This window comes from Ahaetulla prasina, chromosome 8 (assembly GCF_028640845.1).
Source record: "Ahaetulla prasina isolate Xishuangbanna chromosome 8, ASM2864084v1, whole genome shotgun sequence".
Classification (NCBI taxonomy): Eukaryota; Metazoa; Chordata; class Lepidosauria; order Squamata; family Colubridae; genus Ahaetulla; species Ahaetulla prasina.
Genome location: NC_080546.1, coordinates 89,102,015 through 89,127,464, shown reverse-complemented (window position 1 = coordinate 89,127,464; position 25,450 = coordinate 89,102,015). Strand labels below are relative to the sequence as shown.

The 25,450-nt window shown below is 45.8% G+C and overlaps 1 protein-coding gene across 2 annotated transcripts in view; it reads right to left on the bottom strand.

The window, feature by feature from the left end:
• Positions 1-8,303: 8,303 nt before the first annotated feature.
• Positions 8,304-25,450, bottom strand: part of NSUN7 (NOP2/Sun RNA methyltransferase family member 7) — a 35,163-nt gene continuing 18,016 nt past the window's right edge. For both annotated transcript variants that reach the window (XM_058193595.1, XM_058193593.1), the window contains exons 7-12: positions 24,196-24,406; positions 22,795-22,938; positions 18,895-18,996; positions 18,247-18,364; positions 12,834-12,957; positions 8,304-9,826 (exon numbers count right to left, since the gene is read on the bottom strand). In XM_058193595.1, the coding sequence (XP_058049578.1) occupies positions 9,182-9,826; positions 12,834-12,957; positions 18,247-18,364; positions 18,895-18,996; positions 22,795-22,938; positions 24,196-24,406 (1,344 nt within the window). In that variant the 3' untranslated portion in view covers positions 8,304-9,181. The remainder of the gene's footprint in view (positions 9,827-12,833; positions 12,958-18,246; positions 18,365-18,894; positions 18,997-22,794; positions 22,939-24,195; positions 24,407-25,450) is intronic.

Sequence of the window (25,450 nt, the reverse complement as noted above, 5' to 3'; positions counted from 1 at the left end):
CCCCCCACTACCACCCCAATGCTTATGACGCCAAGGCTCAAGTGCCTCTATCTTTTCATAGATCCAGGTTATTCTTTTTCTACATTTCACCGGGCGACGTGCACGGAACTGACCACTTGAGCCTACAAGTGTTGGCTTCCCCTCATGATAATAGATATATATATAGATATATATATATAAAATTAATGTTGGTGAAAACAAAAGTTCCTTTTCTTACTGATAGATTTGCACGCAAGCAACCTGGATTTCTTCTGGACTGAAGTCCTGGACATTCGATTTGTGTCCTTTTTTTTTTTTTTCTTTTTTTTTTTTTTTTGGTCCTGCGAGATCCATTCTACTTTGCAGCTTTCTTAAGAGACTTTTATTGGGACGGCGAGGTTGACGTAAGAAACCGGGCTTTCCCGCGGTTAGATGGTTGGGTTGGAACGCAAATTAGATGTACGGCGGTTTTGGCTTCGGGAAAGTCCAAGGAGCACCTGTCACGCCGTGCACCCCCCCCACCCCCTTGTCATGGTTCCTTTTACTTGAGATTGCACCTTAACGCAACCTGTGGTTTCCATTGATCAGGAGTGTCTGCAGGGTTTGGTTAAAAAAAAACACCAACGAAACAAAAGTCAAGGTGATGGCCACAAAACCAGCATTGAAGCACCACCTGGTTGTTATGGGCAGCACAGGTGGCGCTTTGATCTCACTGCTGTGGCTCTCATCTTGATCGCACCTGGCTGATAGCCCTTGTGACTGTCGACTGTTTAATCTAGTTTAGATCATTTGTATACCGTGTCGCACGAGTTCACCTGATGCTCTTCCAAAGGAAGCAGCTTAGAATTTCCCCAGGGATAGGCAGACCTCTTGGGGGGGACGCAATGGAAGAAATATCATGAGAGGAAGATTAGGGAAGCCACATAAGATTTCTTGGAAGCAAGGCTGATGATCTGTTGACCGATGCTCTCGGCCACAGCATCTTGGGAGAGGGAGAAATGGAACCACGATTCCCACAGGACCAAGCGTTCAAAAAGTGCACACTTAACAAGCCAAGACCTCACTCCATTATCTTGTCCCGTCTAAAAGGCGGGAGTCATAGCATCAATCAGCCTAGAACCGTGATGGTGAACCTATGGAGGTGGCACATGGAGCCCTCTCTGTGGGCATGCACACCATCGCCAGCTGCTTTTTTGGTTTCCAGCTCACATACTGGTCTTCGCACGCCGGAGCGCTGGAAGCCCAAAGACCAGGTAGCCAGTGCGCATGTGCGCACCGGCCAGCTGGTTTCCGGAGCTCCGGCGTGCATGAAGACCAGCTCGCCGGCATACATGCACATGCACGAAACCCAAAGACCAATTGGCCGGCGCGCACACACGCACCGGCCAGCTGGTCTTCGGATTTTCGATGCTCACACGCGCAAACGCGCATCACCGTTTGGGCACTTGGTGCTGAAAAAGATCGCCATCTGTGGCCTAGAACAAGGTTTCACAAACTTGGCAACTTCAAAAATTGCGTGAACTTCGTCTCCCAGAATTCCCCAACCAACCAGCCTGACCTTGTTGCTTTTGTTCAGTGTCGAATTAAACTTTTGATATTCTCTAGAGCTGTGGTGGCGAACCTTTTCGGCACTGTGCCAAAACTGGAACGCAGGTGTGTGTGAGCGTGCCGGAGCGCCAAAAGACTCAAAAAGCACTCAAAAGACCAGCTGGCCGGCGCATGCATGTCTGTTTTTTGGCCGTTTTTCCGGCCATTTTTTGGGCTGTTTTTGGCCTGAAAAAAGGCCCCTAAAATGTCCTGAAAATGGCTGAAAAACAACTTGGTTTTTGGCCCTTTTGGGGGCCGTTTTTGGGCCATTTTCAGGCCTTTTTTGGGCTGTTTTTCACCTGGAAAACAGCCTGAAAACGGCCCCAAAAAGGATCTGGTTTTGTTTGGACGTTTTTGGCCTTTTTCAGGCCTTTTTTCGGGCTGTTTTTTACCTGGGAAACAGCCTGAAAACGGCCCAAAAAGGATCTGGTTTTTTTGGACGTTTTTGGCCTTTTTCAGGCCTTTTTTCGGGCTGTTTTTTACCTGGGAAACAGCCTGAAAACGGCCTAAAAAAGGATCTGGGTTTTTTTGGACGTTTTTGGCCTTTTTCAGGCCTTTTTTCAGGCTGTTTTTGGCCTGGAAAACAGCCTGAAAACGGCCCAAAAAGGATCTGGGTTTTTTGGACGTTTTTGGCCTTTTTCAGGTCTTTTTTTGAGCTGTTTTTGGCGTAACCATAGATTCACCATCAAGACTCTAGAGGCCGCAGAGAATTGCCTGTGGTTCACACCAGAACATCAAAGGATGGTGACACAATCACAACCGCCTTCAACCCACTGCTTCCCGAGGCAGCCAGTTCACAAATTCCCAAATTGCGCATGTGTGAACTAGTTCATAGGGCTCCACGTCAAAAACCAGAAAGTCTTCCTCCGTTTTTAAGCGGCTTTAGCTGTCTAGATAGATAACTTGTGTACATGTATAATTCAGGTCAACGCAACTTTTAGAACAAGGCCATTCTTTTTCTATTGTCTGGTGTTCTGACGTAACCACCTATGCAAAGAAGACAGACTTCAGGGTGAAGGAAATAAACTAACCTACATGGGTATGGAAACTGCCGGCTGGTATGAAAACGGAAACGATAAACCCAGTTTTCCTTAACTTGCTCTCACCAGTTGTAACTCTGTGGAAGATCCTGTTGTTGTTTTTGAAACCTCACTCTCATTTTTCAGAAACTGCACACTAATTATTAATGTTTATACTTTTGAATAAGGGACGCGGTGGCTAAGACGCTGAGCTTGTCGATCAAAAAGGTCGGCGGTTCGGCGGTTCGAATCCCTAGTGCCGCGTAACGGGGTGAGCTCCCGTTACTTGTCCCAGCTTCTGCCAACCTAGCAGTTCGAAAGCACGTAAAAAATGCAAGTAGAAAAAACAGGGACCACCTTTGGTGGGAAGGGAACAGCATTCCGTGCACCTATGGCGTTGAGTCATGACGGCCACATGACCACGGAGACGTCTTCGGACAGCACTGGCTCTTTGGCTTTGAAACGGAGATGAGCACTGCCCCCTAGAGTCGGGAACGACTAGCATGTATATGCGAGGGGAACCTTGACCTCGACCTTAATTCTTATGAAGCATTAATTTGGAATAATTTCGTAAGGGACCCGCAATGCAGATCAACTTAAAATTTTAACCCAGGAATTGGGAAGAGTCCGCATTGACAAATATCAAAATGGTGGCCTTGATCAAAGCCTTTTTGAGATGAGAGTAGGGGGTTGTGTTGGATGCGTCTGGCCACCATTTTGAATTTTTTTTTTTTGGCATGAAAGCCACCTTATGGAAGCCTCTACTGAGGAATTCTGTGTCTTTCCTAAGCCATTTTTTCCAGAACAGTCAATCCGTTGGGCAGCCAACGGAGAACATGAAATATTTTTATTTTTATTTTGGGGCTATTGACGGAAGGAATAGGAGTTTTAAACCCAAAGGTCCTTTTTCCAAGTTGCCAAGCCGGGGACACTGCAACTATCATAAATATGAACCTGAGTTGCCAAGCATCTGAATTTTGCTCAGGGATGCCGCAAGAGTGGTGCGGTGGCTTAGAGGTGGAGCTCTCGCCTCACAATCGGGAGGCTGTGAGTTCGATCCTGGGTAGAGGCAGATATTTTTCTCTCTCTGGGCACGATGAGAGTATATCTGCTGAACAAAACTCTGCATTGGCAACAGGAAAGGCATCCGGCCAGTAAACACTCAGTTCCATTCAGTTACCCAGATGCCACATCCCACCCTACAAGAGATTATAGGGTCATTAAAAGAAGATGATGATGAATTGTGCTTTCCCCTTGAAATCATTTAAGGATGATTTTCAAGGGAAAATAAGATTTTTTTGGAAAAAGCACCTTTGGATTTAAAACTCCTATTCCTTCGGTCCACAGCCCCAAAACAAACAAACAAAAATCAGGATTTTGGGTGCTGAACAGATGAGTGTTCCAGAAAAACGGGCTTAGGAAATACACAGATTTGCTTCTCTTCTCACCCAAGAAGCTTCTTCAGTTTAGAACCGAAGAAGCTTCCTGGGTGGAGAAGCAAAACGATTTCATGGGGAGGGGGGGGGGAAACACACATACACACACCAAGAAAATGACAAGTTGGTTTTAGAAAAGCAACTTCTGGACAACTCCGGATGACGATGAAGAATCTCCGTAGACGGGCGTTTTAAATTTGAATTTAAGATTTCGGCGTTGAGCTGGGCGGGCTGGCAATAAATGAACCCATTTCAAGTCAAGTTGTTTTTTTGTTTTTTTGTTTTTGGAACATGTTTGAAAAATCCGAATTTTGATTTTTTTAAAAAAAAATTCTTCGTTTTGGTGAACGGAAGTGTTTTTTTGGAAACTCCCAGTGGGCGAGCAAGTTCAGGATGGCTTGTTGTGTATCTAGTAAACCAGGTTCTCACACACACACACACACACACACACCCCAATGATTTTACACAACGTGGTTGTGCTGCCTCTGTGATCTGTGCATTCTTTTGTGTGTCTCTTTGTAAAAGGAGCGATGCCTGGTTTTGTTCGGGATGGACCAATTCAACGCAGCTTCGGATCTTTTTCCAGGCAGTCCTTGCCTTACAATTGAGCCCAGTGTTTCTTGTCGCTAAGCAAGACGCTTGTGAAATCAGTTTCTCCCCATCTTAGTGTCTTCTCTTGCCACCTTTCGTTCAGCGAATCGCTGCGGATGTTAAAATTGGTAAACACCAATTTGTTAAGTAAATCTGGCTTCCCTCTTGACTTTATCAGACGGTCGCCAGAGGGGATCGCGTCCGTCATAAATGCGAACCAGTTGCCAAGCGTCGGAAATTGGATCATATGACCACGTGGCTGCCCTGAGTGAAAAACGTTCCTAAGTCGCTTTTTTTCAGTGGCGCCGTAACTTCGAACGGCCACTAAACGAAGTGTTGTAAGTCGAGGACTATCTGTATTCCATTTTTTTTTAACCAAGCTATCCATTTATGGAGCCGCCAGATGCAAGCTCTTTCCATCAATCCAGCCCTAATTAAACAGAGTGTACCATAGGTTGCCAAAAGTCGGAGGAATTTTCTATTATTCGTAGTCACTTTTTTAATGACGTGAGCGATAAAAACGACGTGTAGTGACTCATTTTGGGGGGGGGGGGAAATACAGAAGCCGAGTTAGATCCTGCTTTCACAGGGCCACTTCACTGATCTACACAAGAAAAAGGGTTTAATTAAAATTAAACTTAATTTGTAACCTCGTCATGGCTTTCCCCTCCCTCGGTCCAGACGCAGCATCGATTTAAACAAGAGTCATGGCCTCCGTTCAAAATAAAAGATAAAAATGAAGAGCTGCTAACCAGACGTAAGAAACTGCATGAAAATACTGTTTTCGAAAGCAAGGAGTTCTCTCTGATAAAACTCTTGTGTGCGCAGAATTATCAGACTTGGAATAAAGGAAACAAGGTGAGGTTTGTTTTATCCGTTAAGTCGAAAAAGCAATCTCAAAAGCCTTTTTCACAATTTCGAAGAATTGTGTCTTTTTTAGAAGAATTCTGAAGGCAATGAAACAGCAGGCTGGTCTGACGGGGGGGAAAAATCCACTTTTATTGTCCCAAAAGTGGTGGTGTTTCGCCCCCCCCACCCAAAGGCAACTGGACATTGTTTTTCCTTTGAAGAGGTTTCGCTTCTCAGCCGAGAAGCTTCTTCAGTTCTTGAATGAGAAGTGAAACAACAGAAACGGCTTCAAAAGAAAAAACAAGGAAAGTCCAGTTACCTCCTGAAAAAGTATCTTTGGGACAACCACGGCCTGGATGACCTGAAATGCTCCATAAACCAGGCGTCTCCAACCTTGGTCCCTTTATGACTTGTGGACTTCAACTCCCAGAGTTCCTCAGCCAGCTTTGCTGGCTGAGGGACTCTGGGAGTTGAAGTCCACAAGTCTTAAAGGGACCAAGGTTGGAGACCCCTTCCATAAATATCTAATTTTATATTGTCCTCCTCCAAAAATCACTGCCTCTCGATCGCTTTGATTGAGACCCCTTGTTGTTTGGATCCTTAGCTCCTCTCTCGGGCCTTTTAAAAGAAAAAAAATGTACATTTTTTTTTTTTTGCCCTTTTTCCGTCGAAGGGAACAAAACACGCAGAGTTTATCCGCAAGAGCTCCTTGTGTTTAGACCGAAATGCTCTGTTTGGAAAGAAAAGTTTTCTTTTTCTACCCACTGACATTGTCCACCTCTTGACACTTTTAAATGTAATCCATTGCAAGAATAAATTTAATTACATCAACCGCTTGTCTCCATATTCATGAACTCAGAGGGGGGTCCTTTCGCCAGGACTGAGAGTTTTTGGGTGACGATGAGCGGCGATAGACTTTGCTGTTGTGTTTTGTATTGCTCCAAACATGTTTACGAATAAGAATTGCTGCCGGAGTGATTAAAAATCCAAAATTAAGATGGTGTTTTCCGTCGTGAGATTTATGGCTAAATACATAAATTGGAACTTTATTTTTTTTTTAATTTATTTACATTTATATCCCGCCCTTTTCCGAAGAGTCAGGGCGGCTTACAGTGTATAAGGCAATAGTCTCATTCTATTTGTATATTTACAAAGTCAACTTATTGCCCCCCCCCCAACAATCTGGGTCCTCAACTTTAATCATAATCTTGACTGGGGTTGGTTTTTTTTTAACCCTTGTTAACTGGTGCACTTGACAAAAGAATTATACTAATTTTTCTCTTCTAGATCAACTTGAGTTCAACCTTGGCAACTTTTACGACTTGCGGACTTCAACTCCCAGAATTCCCCAGCCAGCTGTTTGACAGCAAAGGTTGTTGAGGAGCTGAAATTAATTATTACCATATTTCCCTGAAAATAAGGCCTGGTCTTATATTAATTTTTGCTCCAAAAGATGCATTAGGGCTTATTTTCTGGTTAGGTCTTATTTTGGGGGAAAATACGGTACTAAATGCACCCATCTGGCTGACAATCTTAACTGGGGCTTATTTTGGGGGTAGGGCTTATATTACGAGCATCCTGAATAATCATCCGAGGACTTATTTTCCGGTTGGGTCTTATTTTGAGGGAAATACGGTACTAAAATGCATCGATCTAGCTGACAATCTTAGCTGGGGCTTATTTTGGGGGTAGGGCTTATATTACGAGCATCCTGAAAAATCCTGCTAGGACTTATTTTCCAATTGGGTCTTATTTTCGGGAAAACAGGGCAGCTATATGCAAGCAAGCAGTGTGATGTAGCAGCTATATACGCAACCTAGGGATAAATCGGCTGAAAATGTGGGAAGAGACTTTGGAGAAGCTCAGAAGCTCAGCCAACAACAGGTAGTCTTTGACTTACAACAGCTGTTTAGTGACCATTCCAGTTTACAACAGCATTAAAAAAAGGGACTTCTGATCATTTTTCACACGGCCATTCCCAGCATCCTCATGGTCACGTGATCAAAATTCAGAGGCCCTAGTAGCGGGTTCATATTTACGACCGTTGCTGTGTCCCGAGGTCACGTGATCCGCTTTTGTGACCACCTGACCTAAGGCTAAGTCAATGGGGAAGCCCGATTCGCTTAACAAAACCATGTTGCTAACTTCACAACTGCAACGATTTACTTGAGAGCGGGGGCGGGGGGGCAAGAACGGTCGTAAAGCGGAGCAAAGCTCACTTCGCCAATGTCTCGCTTCATGACATCAATTCTGGGGCTCCGTTGTCGTAAGTCAAGACTGCCTGTACGATTTCTAGAAACAGGTTTATAATTTTTTTTATTATTTACACTTATATCCCGCCCTTCTCCGAAGACTTAGGGCGGCTTACACTATGTATTTAAATTTAAATTATTTAAATTTAATTTAAATAAGGAAACGCCCATCAGTTCATCTAGAAAGGATGCCATTAATCCATGGCTATGAAGGACATCATTTTTTGAACGCACAAATTGGCTCCGAAATGCGTTATGTCACAACCAGGGGTGGTATTCACATTTTTCCCCTACCGGTTTGCAAATGTGAGCGTCCACACACGCACCTGGTCTTCTGCGCATGGGCTTTGCTGGCGTATGGGCCTACCGCGCCTGCGCCCGGCCTCAAAAACGTGCCTAAATAGAATGGTGTAGAGCCGAGGCGGGTGGATGGGCCCTCCTGTGATTTCCACTACAGGTTCGGGCGAACCGGTCTGAACCACTGAATACCATCTGTGGTTCCAACCAGATTAATTCACTCTTTTTGGCAGGGAAGATTTTTTTAAAATAATAATAATAATAATAATAAGTCAAGAAAATAATTAATCAGGAATTGTTTAATATGCTCTGTTTCCAGTTAACCGCACGGCATAGTAACTTGGTGATTTATATTGAGTTGCTAATGAAGTCTGGTATCGCCTGGAAGCCAAAAGGAAAGCATGTTAAATCGTGACGCCAAACGCCGAAGGAAAGAAAAAAAAAAGCCTCTTGCCCCAATCTTTTAACTTTCTTCGCTGTAAAATTCAGATTTCTCTTTCGAAGCCAGTTTTGTACTTTCCGTGTGCTGTACTTTCTTAAGAGGGTGGCTTTTAAGCAAGCAGGGTGTATTACGAGGATCACTTCGAAGGCCAGTTGTGTGTGGGGGGGCGTCTTCTAAAATCAGAAACGGGGAACGCGTTCCCAATTCCCGAGGGGAAAAAAATGATCGGAAATATATCGGAAATAAAAACGAGATCGCCTTTTCTCTTTATGAAGCTTCCATCCCCCCACCCTCCCGGTTTTCATTTGCGTGTGAACGCTTCGCCTTAAAAATTCAGTCGCTTCAAATCCATTCAGGTCCGCCGTGGCTTAACAACTAATTCGCTCTTCGCCCGCATCAGACTTTATATATATAAGGTTCCCGCCAATGATCTGCATAATCCATAGGTGTGGGTTTGTTTGTTTCCCCCCTTGGACGCTGAATGCAAGGGTGACCATCATCATCATCATCATCATCATTTAAAAAAAACACCTTTGCAAAACAGCTCGTTGGCAATAACGTCAAAAGAGATCCGCGTTTCAATTTCTTTCCAAAAGCACTTTTGGGCCCAAACGATATTCGGGAGCTGATGGTTCAACGAACATCGGTCTCAAATTCGGGCGGGGGGAGAGGGCGGAGGGGTGGGGGTGGGGAAACAAAACCCGAAACAAACCAAGATGGCGCCACACTTCAAAGCCACGGACGAGAATGTTTGGTCCCGGGAGGCAGGGGAGGCTCTTTGGACTTAATTAGCCTTTTGGAGGACGAAGGGCTGAGCGAACCGTGTTTTGCCCCGATCCAACGATAGTAACAGTGGTTCGCTGAAATCTGGGCTCTGCTCCCTTGCGGGTTAAAATACGGCATCATCACCGGAGGGAGGACGATCTCGACAGGCTTCAGAATCATGACTCGGTCATCGTTCCTGGACTTCCCGACGTTCCTCTGTTTCTCCAAGACTTTTTGCATGGTGGAGGTGGCGGTGAGGTTGTTCTTGGCCATCACGGGCAGAGAGGAGTTCGAAAGAGGGTTGGTCGTTTTCTTCAACGTTACGGGCTCATTGGTTTGGTTCAACACCTGAGAGCCACTAGAAGCCACCTTAGATGCGGGAGACGAGGTCTCCGTCGTTCCGGATTTCGTCTCCCGCTCCAAGAACTCCTGAATCCGGGATTGCATCACCGCCTCTTTGATCGGATTCTTCGACTGGGCGGCTCGGTGTTTCTTCTTCTTTTTCTCTTCTCTCTTGGACGGCTTCGCCAGGTCGATCCCGTCCAGCAGGCCTTTCGCCGCGGCACGGGCCAAAACGTCTTTCACGGTCACCGATTCGGACGGGTCGCGCTAAAAACCGAGCAGAGGAGACCGATTAAGCAGAACCGGGAGCCCGCCAAGGGAACTGCGATTGGAATACCGGCAGTCCTTGACTTAACGACGGCAAGGAATCCCCGAAATTTACGTTGCTAAGCGAGAACGTTGGTTCAGTGAGGTTCTTCCCATTTTACGACCTTCCTTGCTACCGTTAAGGGAATCGTTGCAGTGGTTAAGTCAGGGGCACAGATGTTAAATGAATCTGGCTTTTCCATTGACTTGGCTTGTCAGAAATTTGGGCACATGACCCACCCCAGAACATGGCAACCGTCATAAATAGGAACTTTTGTAACCTTCCGACAAGCAAAGTCAACCGGAAAGCTGGATTCACTTAACAAACATGTTACTAACTTAACAATTGCAGTGGTTCACTTAACAACTGTCGCAAGAGAGGTCATAAAATGGGACAAAAATGTATGGGTTTTGGTATGGGTGGGTTCAACTTACCTTTACTACCGGTTTGCAATGGGATCGCGCCTGCTTCTGCACATGCGCAGAAGCTTCCTGATGACTTTGGGGTCGGTGGGTGGAGCCTACCCGCCCGGTTTTACTACGGTTCACAAGAACTGGTCTGAACCAGGGACAACCCACCACTGGACAAAACTCACTTAACAAATATTCCACTTAGCAACATAAACTTTAGGCTCAGGTGTGGTCATAAGGCAAGGACTACCTGTATTTTACTCAGTATTGTAGGGCTAATTGTAGCTGGCTGGATTTTCTGGAATGAAAAGCTTGTAATTCTGTAGTCTAAATGTCTGTACAGACCTCAAGCTTCCTTTCCCCTTTCTCATTTTTATCTTTATTTTTTTTTGCAAATCATTATTCAGAAGTTCAGATACAAAACTCCCAAACAAGAAAAGAAAAAAATCACAGAAGCAAGCAAAACATTTAAAAAGCGTATTTTTAAAAAAACCTGTTCTACCTATTAAATATTTACACACACATACGCACATCTATGGTATATCACAGAAGTGAATACACCCCCTCACATTGTGTAAATATTTAAATAGATCTTTTCATGTGACAACGCTGAAGAAATGACACTTGGGCCACCATGTGAAGTAGTGGATGCACAGCTTGTATAACCGTGTAAATGTGCTGTCCCCTCAAAATAACACAACACACAGTTATACGAGCTGTATACTCACTATTTTACATGGTGGCCAAGTGTCATTTCTTCAGTGTTGTCACATGAAAAGATATACTTAAATATTTACAAAATGTGAGGGGGTCTACTCACTTCTGTGACATACCATGCATATACATGCACACACACACATATATATATATCAGTGGTGAAATCAATTTTTTTTTACTACTGGTTCTATGGGCGTGGCTTGGTGGGCGTGGCTTGGTGGGGTTTGCTCTCTGAAAATAATTCTTATTCTCCTCCTCCTCCTCCTCCTTCCTGGTCCTTCTCTTCCTTCCTCCTCCCTCCCTTCTTCTCCTTGTTCCCCTCCTCCTCTCGGTTCTGTGGGCGTGGTTTGGTGGGCGGGGCTTGACGGGCGGGGCAGGGGAAGGATACTGCGAAATCTCCATTCCCACCCCACTCCAGGGGTAGGATATTGCAAAATCCCTATTCCCATCCCATTCCGGGGCCAGCCAGGGGTGGTATTTGCTGGTTCTCCAAACGACTCAAAACTTCTGCTACTGGTTCTCCAGAACCTGCTGGATTTCACCCCTGAGATATATATGTGTATATGTGTGTGTGTGTATGTATGTGTATGTATGTATGTATGTATGTGTATATATATATATATATTTTATATATATATATAGGTCTTTGGTTATTCGGGTTTTCTCCCGCGTAAAATTGAAAGTGTCTTGGCGATGTTTTGACGAAGTCTCATTCATCATCTTCAGGCTTCAGCTTCGTGCTTCTGGGAGCAATGTGTGATTGCAGCTGTTTCTTCCTTTTTAACTGCTAGTGGGCGTTTGAACTGATTGGGTGGGAGCTTGGCTGTGCTCTCATTGGATGGGGGGGTTTTTTGTGCTCTGATTGGCTGGGGGTGTGTCCTGTTTGGGTGGGGGCTTGGTTGTGCTCAGATTAGTCTGAGTTGCAGGGGGATTTGAGCTGGTGAGCTGCATTGCTGTTGTTTGGCTTCATGTTTGTGGTCGTGCTACATCTTCATAGTGGGTGTCTGTCTGCTGTATGTATGGATTGGAGGGGTTTGAAATGGCTAATGTTGCAGCTGCGGTCTGGCTTCTGGTCCTTGGTCGTGCTTCCTGATCAGTGTGGGTTTGGGTCTGCTTTCTGGGTGGATGTGTGGTGGTGACATCCTGTGTGGACCTTGTGGACCAAAGACCTACATACAAACACCCGCGAAAACCTCAAAAAACATATATATATATATATATATTATATACACACACACACACACACACATACACACATATATATATATATGTAGGTAGGTAGGTAGGGTCTTTGGTTATTCTGGTTTTCTCCCACGTAAAATTGGAAGTGTCTTGGCGACGTTTCGACGAAGTCTCATTCGTCATCTTCAGGCTGGTGTTTACAACTTCGTGCTTCTAGGAGCAAGGATTCTAGGATTGCTCCTAGAAGCACAAAGCTGTAACCACCAGCCTGAAGACACTTCCAATTTTACGTGGAGAAAACCCAATAACCAAAGACCTACATACAAACACCCGCGAAAACCTCAGAAAATATATATATATATATATATATGTTTTCTGAGGTTTTCTGAGATATATATATATATGTATATATATATATGTATATACTATAATATATACATATACATATATATATATACATATATATATATGTATATATAATAGTATATAGTATATAAATATATAGTATATATATTATTATAATATAATATATGTATATATTATATATATACTATATAAAAACTAACATTACTGTAATATATTGCTCAGTATTCAACTACAGAGGATATTACGATATATTCCCCTTCTTCATGAGCTGTAACGAAACTCACTGCTTTACCTCTCGGCTTAAGACAGCAATAAAACAGCTATTTGAAATATCTGAGGGCTCCATCCGGAAGACCTTCTGTTCAGATACGTTGACTTCCGACTTGGAACACAAAGGAAGAACGGGTGGACAAAGCCTGAAGCGGATAGAAACACAGAACACTGAAGGCCTTACGTCCAAGAAACATGACTCAGTTCATCGGCTCTCTGTAATGTTCAAAAGCTGCGATGATAAGCAACTGGGACCAAGTTATTGATTTATTTTATTTTATTTATTTCATCAAGCATGTAAAAAGTAACAGATGTTAAGTGTAAACCTAATTATGAATACATGAAATGGATACACAGACTTAATAGCAGTCACTTGGAGAGGGATCTTGGATTGTCTTAGTGGACAATCAGTTAAACAGGAGCCAGCAGTGTGCGGTGGCAGCCAAAAAAGCCAACACAATCCTAAATTGCATGAACAGAGGGATACAATCAAGATCAAGGGAGGTTCTAATACTACTCTATAAAGCCTTAGTAAGAGCACACCTAGAATATTGCATCCAGTTTTAGTCGCCACACTATAAAAAAGATGTTGAGACTCTAGAAAGAGTGCAGAGAAGAGCAACCAGGATGATTAGGGGACTGGAGGCTAAAACATACGATGAACGGTTGCAGGAACTGGGCCTGGCTAGTCTAGTGAAGAGAAGAACCAGGGGATATTATGAGAGAGCATCTTCCAATATTTGAGGGGCTGCCACAGAGAGGAGGGGATCAAGCTATTCTCCAAAGCACCCGAAGGCCAGACAAGGAATAATGGATGGAAACTGACCAAGGAGAGGTTCAACCTAGAAATGAGAAATTTTCCGACAGTGAGAACAATCAACCCATGGACCAGAAGTTGCCTTCAGAAGTTGTGGGAGCTTCATCCCTGGAAGAAGAGACTGGACTGCCCTCTGTTAGAAATGTGGTAGGGTCTCCTGCTTGGATGGGGGGGGGGGTTTGGACTAGATGACCTACAAGGCCCGTTCTAACTCTGTTATTCTGTTAGACCTTGTCCCAAAGGTGTTTTTTCAAAAGGCCAACAGACTTTGGTTTTCTTTGAAGATGTTTCGCTTCTCCTCCACCTTGAAGGGTGAGCAAAGTGAGAGGCCTAACATGAGATCCCTAAGGAGGCTTAATGAAAGTTGACCGTCGACATTAGTAGAATTGAAGCATCGCATTGGGGTTGATAGAGAGGGGAAGGTTACGGGGAGTCCTCGGCTTACGACTACAAACGGAACATTTCCGGTCGTGAGCAAGGCATTTGCTGCCCCGTTTTATGGCCTTTCCTGCCATAGTTTTTAAGTGAATCATTGCGGTTGTGAAAAGTGAATGTGCCTTCCGCTTCGACTTCGCTTGTCACAAAAGCGGATCAGGGGATCAAAATCCAAAAGCGGATTTTGACCGTCGTACATGCCAAGCGTCTGAATCGTTGATCACTCGACGGGCAACGGCCGTAAGGGTGAAAAACGTCCCACGATCAAATTTTTTCCGGTGCCACGGTTAACATCAAACAGTCACTAAATTTTTTATTTATTTATTTATTTGCATTTATATCCCGCCCTTCTCCGAAGACTCAGGCTTACACTATGTTAGCAATAGTCTTCATTCTATTTGTATATTTATATACAAAGTCAACTTTTATTGCCCCCAACAATCTGGCTCCTCATTTTACCTACCTTATAAAGGATGGAAGGCTGAGTCAACCTTGGGCCTGGTGGGACTAGAACCTGCAGTAATTGCAGGCAGCTGTGTTAATAACAGACTGCATTTGCAGTCTGAGCCACAGACTGGTATTGAGTCTGGTTGAGTCTTTATATACAAAGTCAACTTATTGCCCCCAACAATCTGGGTCCTCATTTTACCTACCTTATAAAGGACGGAAGGCTGAGTCAACCTTGGGCCTGGTGGGACTAGAACCTGCAGTAATTGCAAGCAGCTGTGTTAATAACAGACTGCATTAGCAGCCTGAGCCACCAGAGACCTATCTATCTATCTATCTATCTAATCTATCTCATCTATCTCTATCTTTTTTATTTATTTATTTATTTATTTATTTATTTATTTATTTGCATTTATATCCGCCTTCTCCGAAGACTCAGGCTTACACTATGTTAGCAATAGTCTTCATCCATTTGTATATTATATACAAAGTCAACTTATTGCCCCCAACAATCTGGGTCCTCATTTTACCTACCTTATAAAGGATGGAAGGCTGAGTCAACCTTGGGCCTGGTGGGACTAGAACCTGCAGTAATTGCAAGCAGCTGTGTTAATAACAGACTGCATTTGCAGTCTGAGCCACAGACTGGTATTGAGTCTGGTTGAGTCTTTATATACAAAGTCAACTTATTGCCCCCAACAATCTGGCTCCTCATTTTACCTACCTTATAAAGGACGGAAGGCTGAGTCAACCTTGGGCCTGGTGGGACTAGAACCTGCAGTAATTGCAGCCAGCTGTGTTAATAACAGACTGCATTAGCAGTCTGAGCCACAGACTGGTATTGAGTCTGGTTGAGTCTTTATATACAAAGTCAACTTATTGCCCCCAACAATCTGGGTCCTCATTTTACCTACCTTATAAAGGACGGAAGGCTGAGTCAACCTTGGGCCTGGTGGGACTAGAACCTGCAGTAATTGCAGGCAGCTGTGTTAATAACAGAATAGTAACAGATTAACAGAGTTGGAAGGGACCTTATGGGTCATCTAGTCCAACCCCTGCCCAAGGGGGAGACCCTACACCATTTTTGACAGGTGGCAGTCCAGTCTCTCCTTGAAAGCTTCCAGGGATGAATTTCCCACAACTTCTGAATAACAGAATAGTAACAGATTAACAGAGTTGGAAGGGTCCTTAGAGGTCATCTAGTCCAACCCCTGCCCAAGCAGGAGACCCTACACCATTTTTGACAGGTGGCAGTCCAGTCTCTCCTTGAAAGCTTCCAGGGATGAATTTCCCACAACTTCTGAATAACAGAATAGTAACAGATTAACAGAGTTGGAAGGGACCTTGTAGGTCATCTAGTCCAACCCCTGCCCAAGCAGGAGACCCTACACCATTTTTGACAGGTGGCAGTCCAGTCTCTCCTTGAAAGCTTCCAGGGATGAATTTCCCACAACTTCTGAATAACAGAATAGTAACAGATTAACAGAGTTGGAAGGGACCTTGTAGGTCATCTAGCCCAACCCACCCACCCCCGCCGCCCAAGCGGAGACCCTACACCATTTTTGACAGGTGGCAGTCCAGTCTCCAGTCCAGTCTCTCCTTGAAAGCTTCCAGGGATGAATTTCCCACAACTTCTGAATAACAGAATAGTAACAGATTAACAGAGTTGGAAGGGTCCTTAGAGGTCATCTAGTCCAACCCCTGCCCAAGCGGGAGACCCTACACCATTTTTGACAGGTGGCAGTCCAGTCTCTCCTTGAAAGCTTCCAGGGATGAATTTCCCACAACTTCTGAATAACAGAATAGTAACAGATTAACAGAGTCGGAAGGGACCTTATGGGTCATCTAGTCCAACCCCCTGCCCAAGCAGGAGATCCTATACCATTTCTGACAGAGGGCAGTCCAGACTCTTCTTGAAAACTTCCAGGGATGTAGCTGCCACAATTTCTGAATAACAGAATAATAACAGACTAATATAGTTGGAAGGGACCTTGTAGGTCATCTAGCCCAACCCACCCACCCCCGCCGCCCAAGCGGGAGGTTCTAATACTACTCTATAAAGCCTTAGTAAGAGCACACCTAGAATATTGCATCCAGTTTTAGTCGCCACACTATAAAAAAGATGTTGAGACTCTAGAAAGAGTGCAGAGAAGAGCAACCAGGATGATTAGGGGACTGGAGGCTAAAACATACTATGAATGGTTGCAGGAACTGGGCACGGCTAGTCTAGTAAAGAGAAGAACCAGGGGATATTATGAGACCATCTTCCAATATTTGAGGGGCTGCCACAGAGAGGAGGGGATCAAGCTATTCTCCAAAGCACCCGAAGGCCAGACAAGGAATCATGGATGGACACTGACCAAGGAGAGGTTCAACCTAGAAATGAGAAATTTTCCGACAGTGAGAACAATCAACCCATGGACCAGAAGTTGCCTTCAGAAGTTGTGGGAGCTTCATCCCTGGAAGAAGAGACTGGACTGCCCTCTGTTAGAAATGTGGTAGGGTCTCCTGCTTGGATGGGGGGGGGGGTTGGACTAGATGACCTACAAGACCTGTTCTAACTCTATTATTCTGTTAGACCTTGTCCCAAAGTTGTTTTTTTCAAAAGGCCAACGGACTTTGGTTTGCTTCGAAGATGTTTCGCTTCTCCTCCACCTTGAAGGGTGAGCAAAGTGAGATGCCTAACATGAGATCCCTAAGGAGGCTTAATGAAAGTTGACCGTCGACATTAGTAGAATTGAAGCATCGCATTGGGGTTGATAGAGAGGGGAAGGTTATGGGGAGTCCTCGGCTTACGACTACAAACAGAACATTTCCAGTCGTGAGCAAGGCATTTGCTGCCCCGTTTTATGGCCTTTCCTGCCATAGTTTTTAAGTGAATCATTGCGGTTGTTAAAAGTGAATGTGCCTTCCGCTTCGACTTCGCTTGTCACAAAAGCGGATCAGGGGATCAAAATCCAAAAGCGGATTTCGACCGTCGTACATGCCAAGCGTCTGAATTGTTGATCACTCGACGCACAACGGTCGTAAGGGTGAAAAACGTTCCACGATCAAATTTTTTCCGGTGCCACGGTTAACATCAAACAGTCACTAAATTTTTTATTTATTTATTTATTTGCATTTATATCCCGCCCTTCTCCGAAGACTCAGGGCGGCTTACGCTATGTTAGCAATAGTCTTCATTCTATTTGTATATTTATATACAAAGTCAACTTTTATTGCCCCCAACAATCTGGGTCCTCATTTTACCTACCTTATAAAGGACGGAAGGCTGAGTCAACCTTGGGCCTGGTGGGACTAGAACCTGCAGTAATTGCAAGCAGCTGTGTTAATAACAGACTGCATTAGCAGTCTGAGCCACTCAAGGACTTAAATGAGAGGTTGTTAAGTCTTGTATTGTTTCGTACCTCTTATTGTGGGTCTGTTCCATTTTGGTTTGGCGTTAACATTAATTAGGAGAGGAAATCAAGAAGGCCAAAAGCAGGAAGCAGCGGAGGGGGGGTGTTGTCGCGTGCGCACGCGCGGGGCACTTAGAATTATAGGTGTGGGTACACGTGCGACTCCCCCCTGCGCCATCACTGGTATAGGGACTCCGGCTTGAGCAGGGGGCTGGACTAGAAGACCTCCAAAGTCCCTTTCTGGCTCTATTCTGATTCTGCACGTGCAACCATTCAAACAGCACTAGTGGGGGGAAAAATTTTTTGAGGAAAGTAAAAACCGAAGTTGTGTTCCTTACTTGTACGGCTGGGCCTTTGCTCCTTCCGCTCCAGATGCTAAGGCTTTGTTCACTACGACTTCGTTTTCTTCGGGGTACAACGAGCAGGTGCAGTAGACCAGAGCTTGGACTTTGACAACTGCGGGGATTCAAGGTCAGGATGAGTCCAGGGAATTATTCCAATTCAAGAACAAGCTTTGGAGAAACTTCTAAAAGCTGGCGCAAAGGCTGCAAATTCAGAAAATCCTCACCCCTTGGTGCTCTCTCAGCTTGGTCGTTTCCTTGTGGACGTTTTATTACCCAGCTAGGTAACATCATCAGTGCAACCTGGTTGGATCACGAAATGTTGTGTATTTTGCTTTCCATAGTGGGGAAATGTTTGTTTGATTGTATTTTGCGTACAATTCTGGGAGTCGAACTCTCGGTTTCTTAAAGTTGCCAAGGTTGGGAAACATTTGAGTCGGGAGCTTAAAATTCAGATTTTTGTCCCTCAGACTCACGCGGTCTGCTAAGATCTAATACTGGAGGCTTGGCGTACAGAAGAAACAAATCTTTGCTTTTCATAAGAGACAAAGGAGCTGGGTAGCAACAACTGGGAAGGGTGCCTTGTTCTAGGTACACAATCGTTAACTGTTACAGGACTGAGTTCATGACAAATAAAAAACTCACACTGCATTGCGTGGGTCAGCTCTTTCAACTGCTGTTGAGCAAGGGTGCTTAGCTTGTCTTCGGCTACCGAGCCTTGAGACAGATCTCGAAGTAACTCTGCATCTAAAGGAGGAAATTAAATAAAACAACTACTGCAACAACAACGGGATATTTGTCGCAAAACAACAACGGCAATCTTGCCTTCTCGTTTAAAATGAACAGGAGCGGCTAGCAAAGCCTCGCAAACATAGCGGGGCTTCCCAAAAATCAGGCAGGGCGGTTGAAGATCAGTCACAGATTAACAGAGTTGGAAGGGTCCTTAGAGGTCATCTCAAAACAACAACGGCAATCTTGCCTTCTCGTTTAAAATGAACAGGAGCGGCTAGCAAAGCCTCGCAAACATAGCGGGGCTTCCCAAAAATCAGGCAGGGCGGTTGAAGATCAGTCACAGATTAACAGAGTTGGAAGGGTCCTTAGAGGTCATCTAGCCCAACCCACCCACCCACCCCCCGCCGCCCAAGCGGGAGACCCTACACCATTTTTGACAGTCCAGTCTCCAGTCCAGTCTCCTCTTCAAAGCTCCCAGGGGTGGTAAATTAATTAACAGATTAACAGAGTTGGAAGGGACCTTGTAGGTCATCTAGTCCAACCCCCTGCCCAAGGAGACCCTACTGCACCATTTCTGACAGAGAGCAGTCCAGTCTCTCCTTGAAAGCTTCCAGGGATGAAATTCCCACAACTTCTGAATAACAGAATAGTAACAGATTAACAGAGTCGGAAGGGACCTTGTGGGTCATCTAGTCCAACCCCCCCACCCAAGCAGGAGACCCTACACCATTTCTGACAGAGGGCAGTCCAGTCTCTTCTTGAAAGCCTCCAGTGATGAAGCTCCCACAACTTCCGAAGGCAACTTCTGTTCCATGGGTTGATTGTTCTCACTGTCAGAAAATTCCTCCTTATTTCCAGGTTGAATCTCTCCTTGGTCAGTTTCCATCCATTATTCCTTGTCTGGCCTTCGGGTGCCTTGGAAAATAGCTTGATCCCCTCCTCTCTGTGGCAGCTCCTCAAATATTGGAAGACTGCTCTCATGTCTCCCCTGGTCTTTCTCTTCACTAGACTAGCCAATGCCCAGTTCCTGCAACCGTTCATCGTATGTTTCAGCCTCCAGTCCCCTCATCATCCTGGTTGCTCTTCTCTGCACTCCTTCTAGAAAAAAGATGGTTTATACTTTCTAGAATTCACGTGTTTTGGTTCTGCTGTCACCTAATTATTATGGAACACCTTCCGTTCAGGGTGAAACCATGGCTTGGGTTTAGTTAACTTTGGCCCAAACTCAACCGCTGGTTGGCTGGTTCCTGGGAATAGCAATAGATATCCTTCAAGGCATTGAAATGGTGCTTCCACTATCACAATGTGGGGTTGCTGCAATGGAAGCCCAGCCCCTCCCAATACCCATAGGGTGGTGGACATCTTCGCTGGACTGTCATGATTTCCCTGAAGACTAAAACATAGGAAGAACAGTTGCAGGATTTGGGTTTGGCTAGTCTAAAGAAAAGAAGGACTAGGGGTGGGGGCACGATAGCAGTCTTCCAGTCTTTGATGAGGTGCCACAAAAAGAAGAAGGTCAACCTATTTTCCAAAGCACCTGACAAAGCAGGAAGAGGAGGAGGAGGAAAAAAGCAAAAAAAGAAGACAACGCAAGTTAGAAACGGGACCGAAGGGACGCTGCAGCCGAGACCACCCGCCTGTCAGTTTTTGGAAGGCAATTTTCTTTTTGCTTCTTAACCGCCACATATTTTAGCTGGGGGAAGTTGGGAGGGGGTTGTTGTTGGAGCGGTAGAAAGTTAGTCATAACAACATTCCGTATTCAAGGCATTTTGCCTGCGTCTGATGGAGACGGCCTGAAGATTGTATCCAATTGAGTGTGAAGAGTTGACTGGACAACGTGATGAACTTGCGGGTGTGGGGCAGGGCTGTGAACTGTCAACTGGGGGTGGAAAACCTGGAAGCTTTCAGATTCGGGTTTTCCCAACTGTACCAACATGGCATCTCTAATAAATTGGAACTTTGAGGAACCTCAAGCCTCAGAGCTTTAGTTCATTGGGGATCTTCCTGACAGCGTCACTCTCCGTTGCAGCTCTGGAGTGAGAAAATTCGCACGAAAGAGAATCGAAACTTTCACAAGGGGTTAACAAACGCTTCCTGGAAGTATCGGCCATCTTCGACGTACGACCATTTGTTGAGTGACCGCTGAAAGTCACAACAGCACCAAAAAAAGGGACGCGGGATCCGGGTTTTTTTCCCCACACAACCGTTGAGGCATCCCTACAGTCATCATCATGTAACGACCCCGTAATCCCTTGTGGGGTAGAGTCCGGGCAACTGAGCGGAACTAGGAGAGTGTTTTAATGGCCGGATGCCCTTCCTGTCGCCAATGCGGAGTTTTGTTCAGCAGATATATTCCCATCGTGCCCAGAGAGAGAAATATCTGCCTCTACCTAGGATCGAACTCACAGCCTCCGGATTGTGAGGCGAGAGCTCCATCTCTAGGTCACCGCACCACCCTTACGGCGACCCTGAGCAAAATTCAGGAGCTTGGCAACTGAGGTTCATATTTATGACGGTCACAGGGTTCTCGGCGTCATGCCATTTCCCTTTTTGTGACCGTCCAACAACGGGGAAGCCAGTGTTGTGACCCAGGTTCCTGGACCCGGACTCCTGGACTCGGATGATTCAGAAAGTGAGGGAGAAGACCTGGCCAGCCCTGCTTCTCTTGAGCCCTTTCCCTCCCTGGCACCCACTCAAAGGGATGGGGAGGGGCCGGCACAGCCTGATTCCATGGAGCCTCCTTCTGATTTGGCAACGCCCCAAGAACAGTTTTGGAGCGATGCAAGGTCACGTAGACGTAATCGCCGTGCGCAGCAGCAGAAGAGTTGGGACAAAGCCAAGTCATAATTGTCATGCAGTGACATCTGCAGAGACTATAAATAGGAGGCGGGACTTCCTGGTTTTTTGTGTTGGACAAAGTAATGAGTTGGCGAGCTAATGAATTGGCGAGCTAACTATTTCAATGGAGGAAGAATATATTCGTGAGTAATTCTGGCCTTATCTATAATTTCCTCGTTATCTCCAGAAACTTGGCAGGCCCGTGGGTAGACGTGGCCAGGACATGTATCTATGTAAATAAAAGGAAAAAAGGAAGGCCTCTGACGGACTCTTTGCTGGGAGTATTGGGGAAGGAAACAGAACATTTTGTCCAAGACCTGACTAAAACATCTTCCACCAAAGATGGATCAGCAGCAGGTACAGCAGCAGTTAGAGCAGCTACAAGCGGCTAATCAACAGCTCCAGCAGCAAGTGGCTCACTTGGCAGGCCAACTTGCTGCCAGGAATGTGCCTGCAGCCCCCATCCTCCCACCTCCTCCTCGTCGCAAGTGCCCGATAACCGTGCGGATAAGTTTTCTGGGCAGCCTGAGATGTTCCCGACCTTCTTGGGACAGTGCCAGCTCTACATGGCTATGAGGCCAGAGGATTTCCCAGACGACCGGGCTAAGGTGGCCTTCGTGATTAACCTTCTTTCCGGCTCGGCTGCTCGATGGGCCACGCCCTCTTGCTCCAGGACAGCCCCTGCTGGCGGACCAACAGCGTTTTGGCAGCACCTCGCACCATGTATGAGGACCCCGTTCGAATGCTGGCGGCTAAGGATGAAGAAGGAGAAGGAGTAGGAGATGAGGAAGGAGAAGATAGATAAGGATGGTAGAGGAGAAGGAAGAAGGGGAAGAAAGAAGAGGAGAAAAAAAGGAGAAGATAGATAAGGAGGAGGAGGAGAAGGAGAAGGAGACCAAAGGGGATTTAGATAATGCCACAGAAAAGGAAGCCTCCTTCCCTAGAGCTGGGCATCGTAAACCTTTGGAAAATTACCTTCGTGCTCTTTTAAAATAAACTCGATCGGATTGCTGACCCCCAGGCCCGAACAGCGAGGCAGCAGCAAAATCACTTTCACTTTCTGCAGCTTGGAAGACGTGGGATCGATGTTGGCAAACTCTTCGTGAAGCAGCTCAATATCTGGCGAAGTGGGAAGAGGAGGAGGAGGAAAAAAACAAAAAAAGAAGACAACGCAAGTTAGAAACGGGACCGAAGGGACGCTGCAGCCGAGACCACCCGCCTGTCAGTTTTTGGAAGGCAATTTTCTTTTTGCTTCTTAACCGCCACATATTTTAGCTGGGGGAAGTTGGGAGGGGGTTGTTGTTGGAGCGGTAGAAAGTTAGTCATAACAACATTCCGTATTCAAGGACTTTTGCCTGCGTCTGATGGAGACCGCATGAAGACAGTATCCAATTGAGTGTGAAGAGATGACTGGACAATGTGATGAACTTGCGGGTGTTGGGGCAGGGCTGTGAACTGACAACTGGGGGTGGAAAACCTGGAAGCTTTCAGATTCAGGTTTTCCCAGCTGTGCCAACATGGCATCTCTAATAAATTGGAACTTTGAGGAACCTCAAGCCTCAGAGCTTTATTTCGTCGGGGGTCTTCCTGACAGCGCCTTTGACATTCTCACTCTCCGTTGCAGCTCTGGAGTGAGAAAATTCGCACGAAAGAGAATCGAAACTTTCACAAGTGGTTAACAAACGCTTCCTGGAAGAATCGGTCATCTTCGATGTACGACCATTTGTTGAGTGACCGCTGAAAGTCACAACAGCACCAAAAAAAAGGGACGCAGGATCCGTTGTTTTTTTTTCCACACAACCGTTGAGGCATCCCTACAGTCATCATCATGTAAGGACCCCGTAATCCCTTGTGGGGTAGAGTCCGGGCAACTGAACGGAACTAGGAGAGTGTTTTAATGGCCGGATGCCCTTCCTGTCGCCAATGCGGAGTTTTGTTCAGCAGATATATTCCCATCGTGCCCAGAGAGAGAAATATCTGCCTCTACCTGGGATCGAACTCACAGCCTCCTGATTGTGAGGCGAGAGCTCCATCTCTAGGTCACCGCGCCACCCTTACGGCGACCCTGAGCAAAATTCAGGAGCTTGGCAACCGAGGTTCATATTTATGACGGTCGCAGGGTTCTCGGCGTCATGCGATTTCCCCTTGACGTGACTGTCCAACAACGGGGAAGCCAGATTCGTTTAACAACCATGCAATCGCGGTGAGCAATCGCGGTGATTCACTTAACAATTGTGGCAAGGAAGATTGCGGTGACACTCGCGTAACGTCAATCTTGCTTAGTGACAGAAATGCTGGGCTCCATTGTGGTTCGTAAGTTGAGGACTATCTGTCAGGCTTTTTATACCAAAATAATGCTACTGATCTGGTACTTACTTTTACACTCCATGCGTGCAAAGAGATCCTTCAACTCAGCTTCTCGGGCTGCAGACTTCACTCCGCATACAAACACCCGGGAAGTCTCCTGATTGGTCAGCACCGACATGTGGGCTACAGTGAGCCAGGATCCCATTTGTGCAATTAAAACATCGTCGTCCATATTCAGTAGAGATTTCACCGAATGTACCGCCAGATTCCGGGAGTTATCCTAAGGACGAGAGGGGAACACCGGCGTGGGAATTATTCAGCTCGCCAACCGCGTGCCTTGTTCTGGGACCATATGGCATCGTAGGTCGGGTAACCTGAGTCAAAACGATGCTTTGACGGACAGCGAGAGCACTTGAAGGCTTACATATTACTTCATAATCTTTACAGCCCTTTCCAAGTGGTTTACAGAGTCAGTATCCTGCCCCCAGCAATCTGAGTCCTCGTTTTACCAACATCGGATGGAGGGAAGGCCGGAGTCGACCTTGAGCCGGTCAGGATCGAACTGCTGGCAGTCGACAGAATTAGCTTGCAATACTGCATTCTAACCCAGGGAGGGAGGGAGGGAAGAGGAAGGAAGGAAGGAAGGAAGGAAGGAAGGAAGGAAGGAAGGAAGGAAGGAAGGAAGGAAGGAAGGAAGGAAGGAAGGGAGGGAGGGAGGGAGGGAGGGAAGGGCAATAGGAATAGCACTTATATACTGCTTCACAGAGTTTCACAGCCCTCTCGAAGCGGATTACAGAGTCAGCATCTTTCTGCCAGCAATCTGGATCCTCATTTTACTGACCTCAGAAGGATGGAAGAATGAATCAATCTTGAACTGGTCAGGATCGAACTGCTGGCAGTCGGCAGATTTAGCTTGCAATACTGCATTCTAACCCAGGGAGGGAGGGAGGGCAATAGGAATAGCACTTATATACTGCTTCACAGAGCTTCACAGCAATCTCGAAGCGGATTACAGAGTCAGCATCTTTCTGCCAGCAATCTGGATCCTCATTTTACCGACCTCAGAAGGATGGAAGAATGAATCAATCTTGAACTGGTCAGGATCGAACTGCTGGCAGTCGGCAGAATTAGCTTGCAATACTGCATTCCAACCCAGGGAGGGAGGGAGGGAAGAGGAAGGAAGGGCAATAGGAATAGCACTTATATACTGCTTCACAGAGTTTCACAGCCCTCTCGAAGCGGATTACAGAGTCAGCATCTTTCTGCCAGCAATCTGGATCCTCATTTTACTGACCTCAGAAGGATGGAAGAATGAATCAATCTT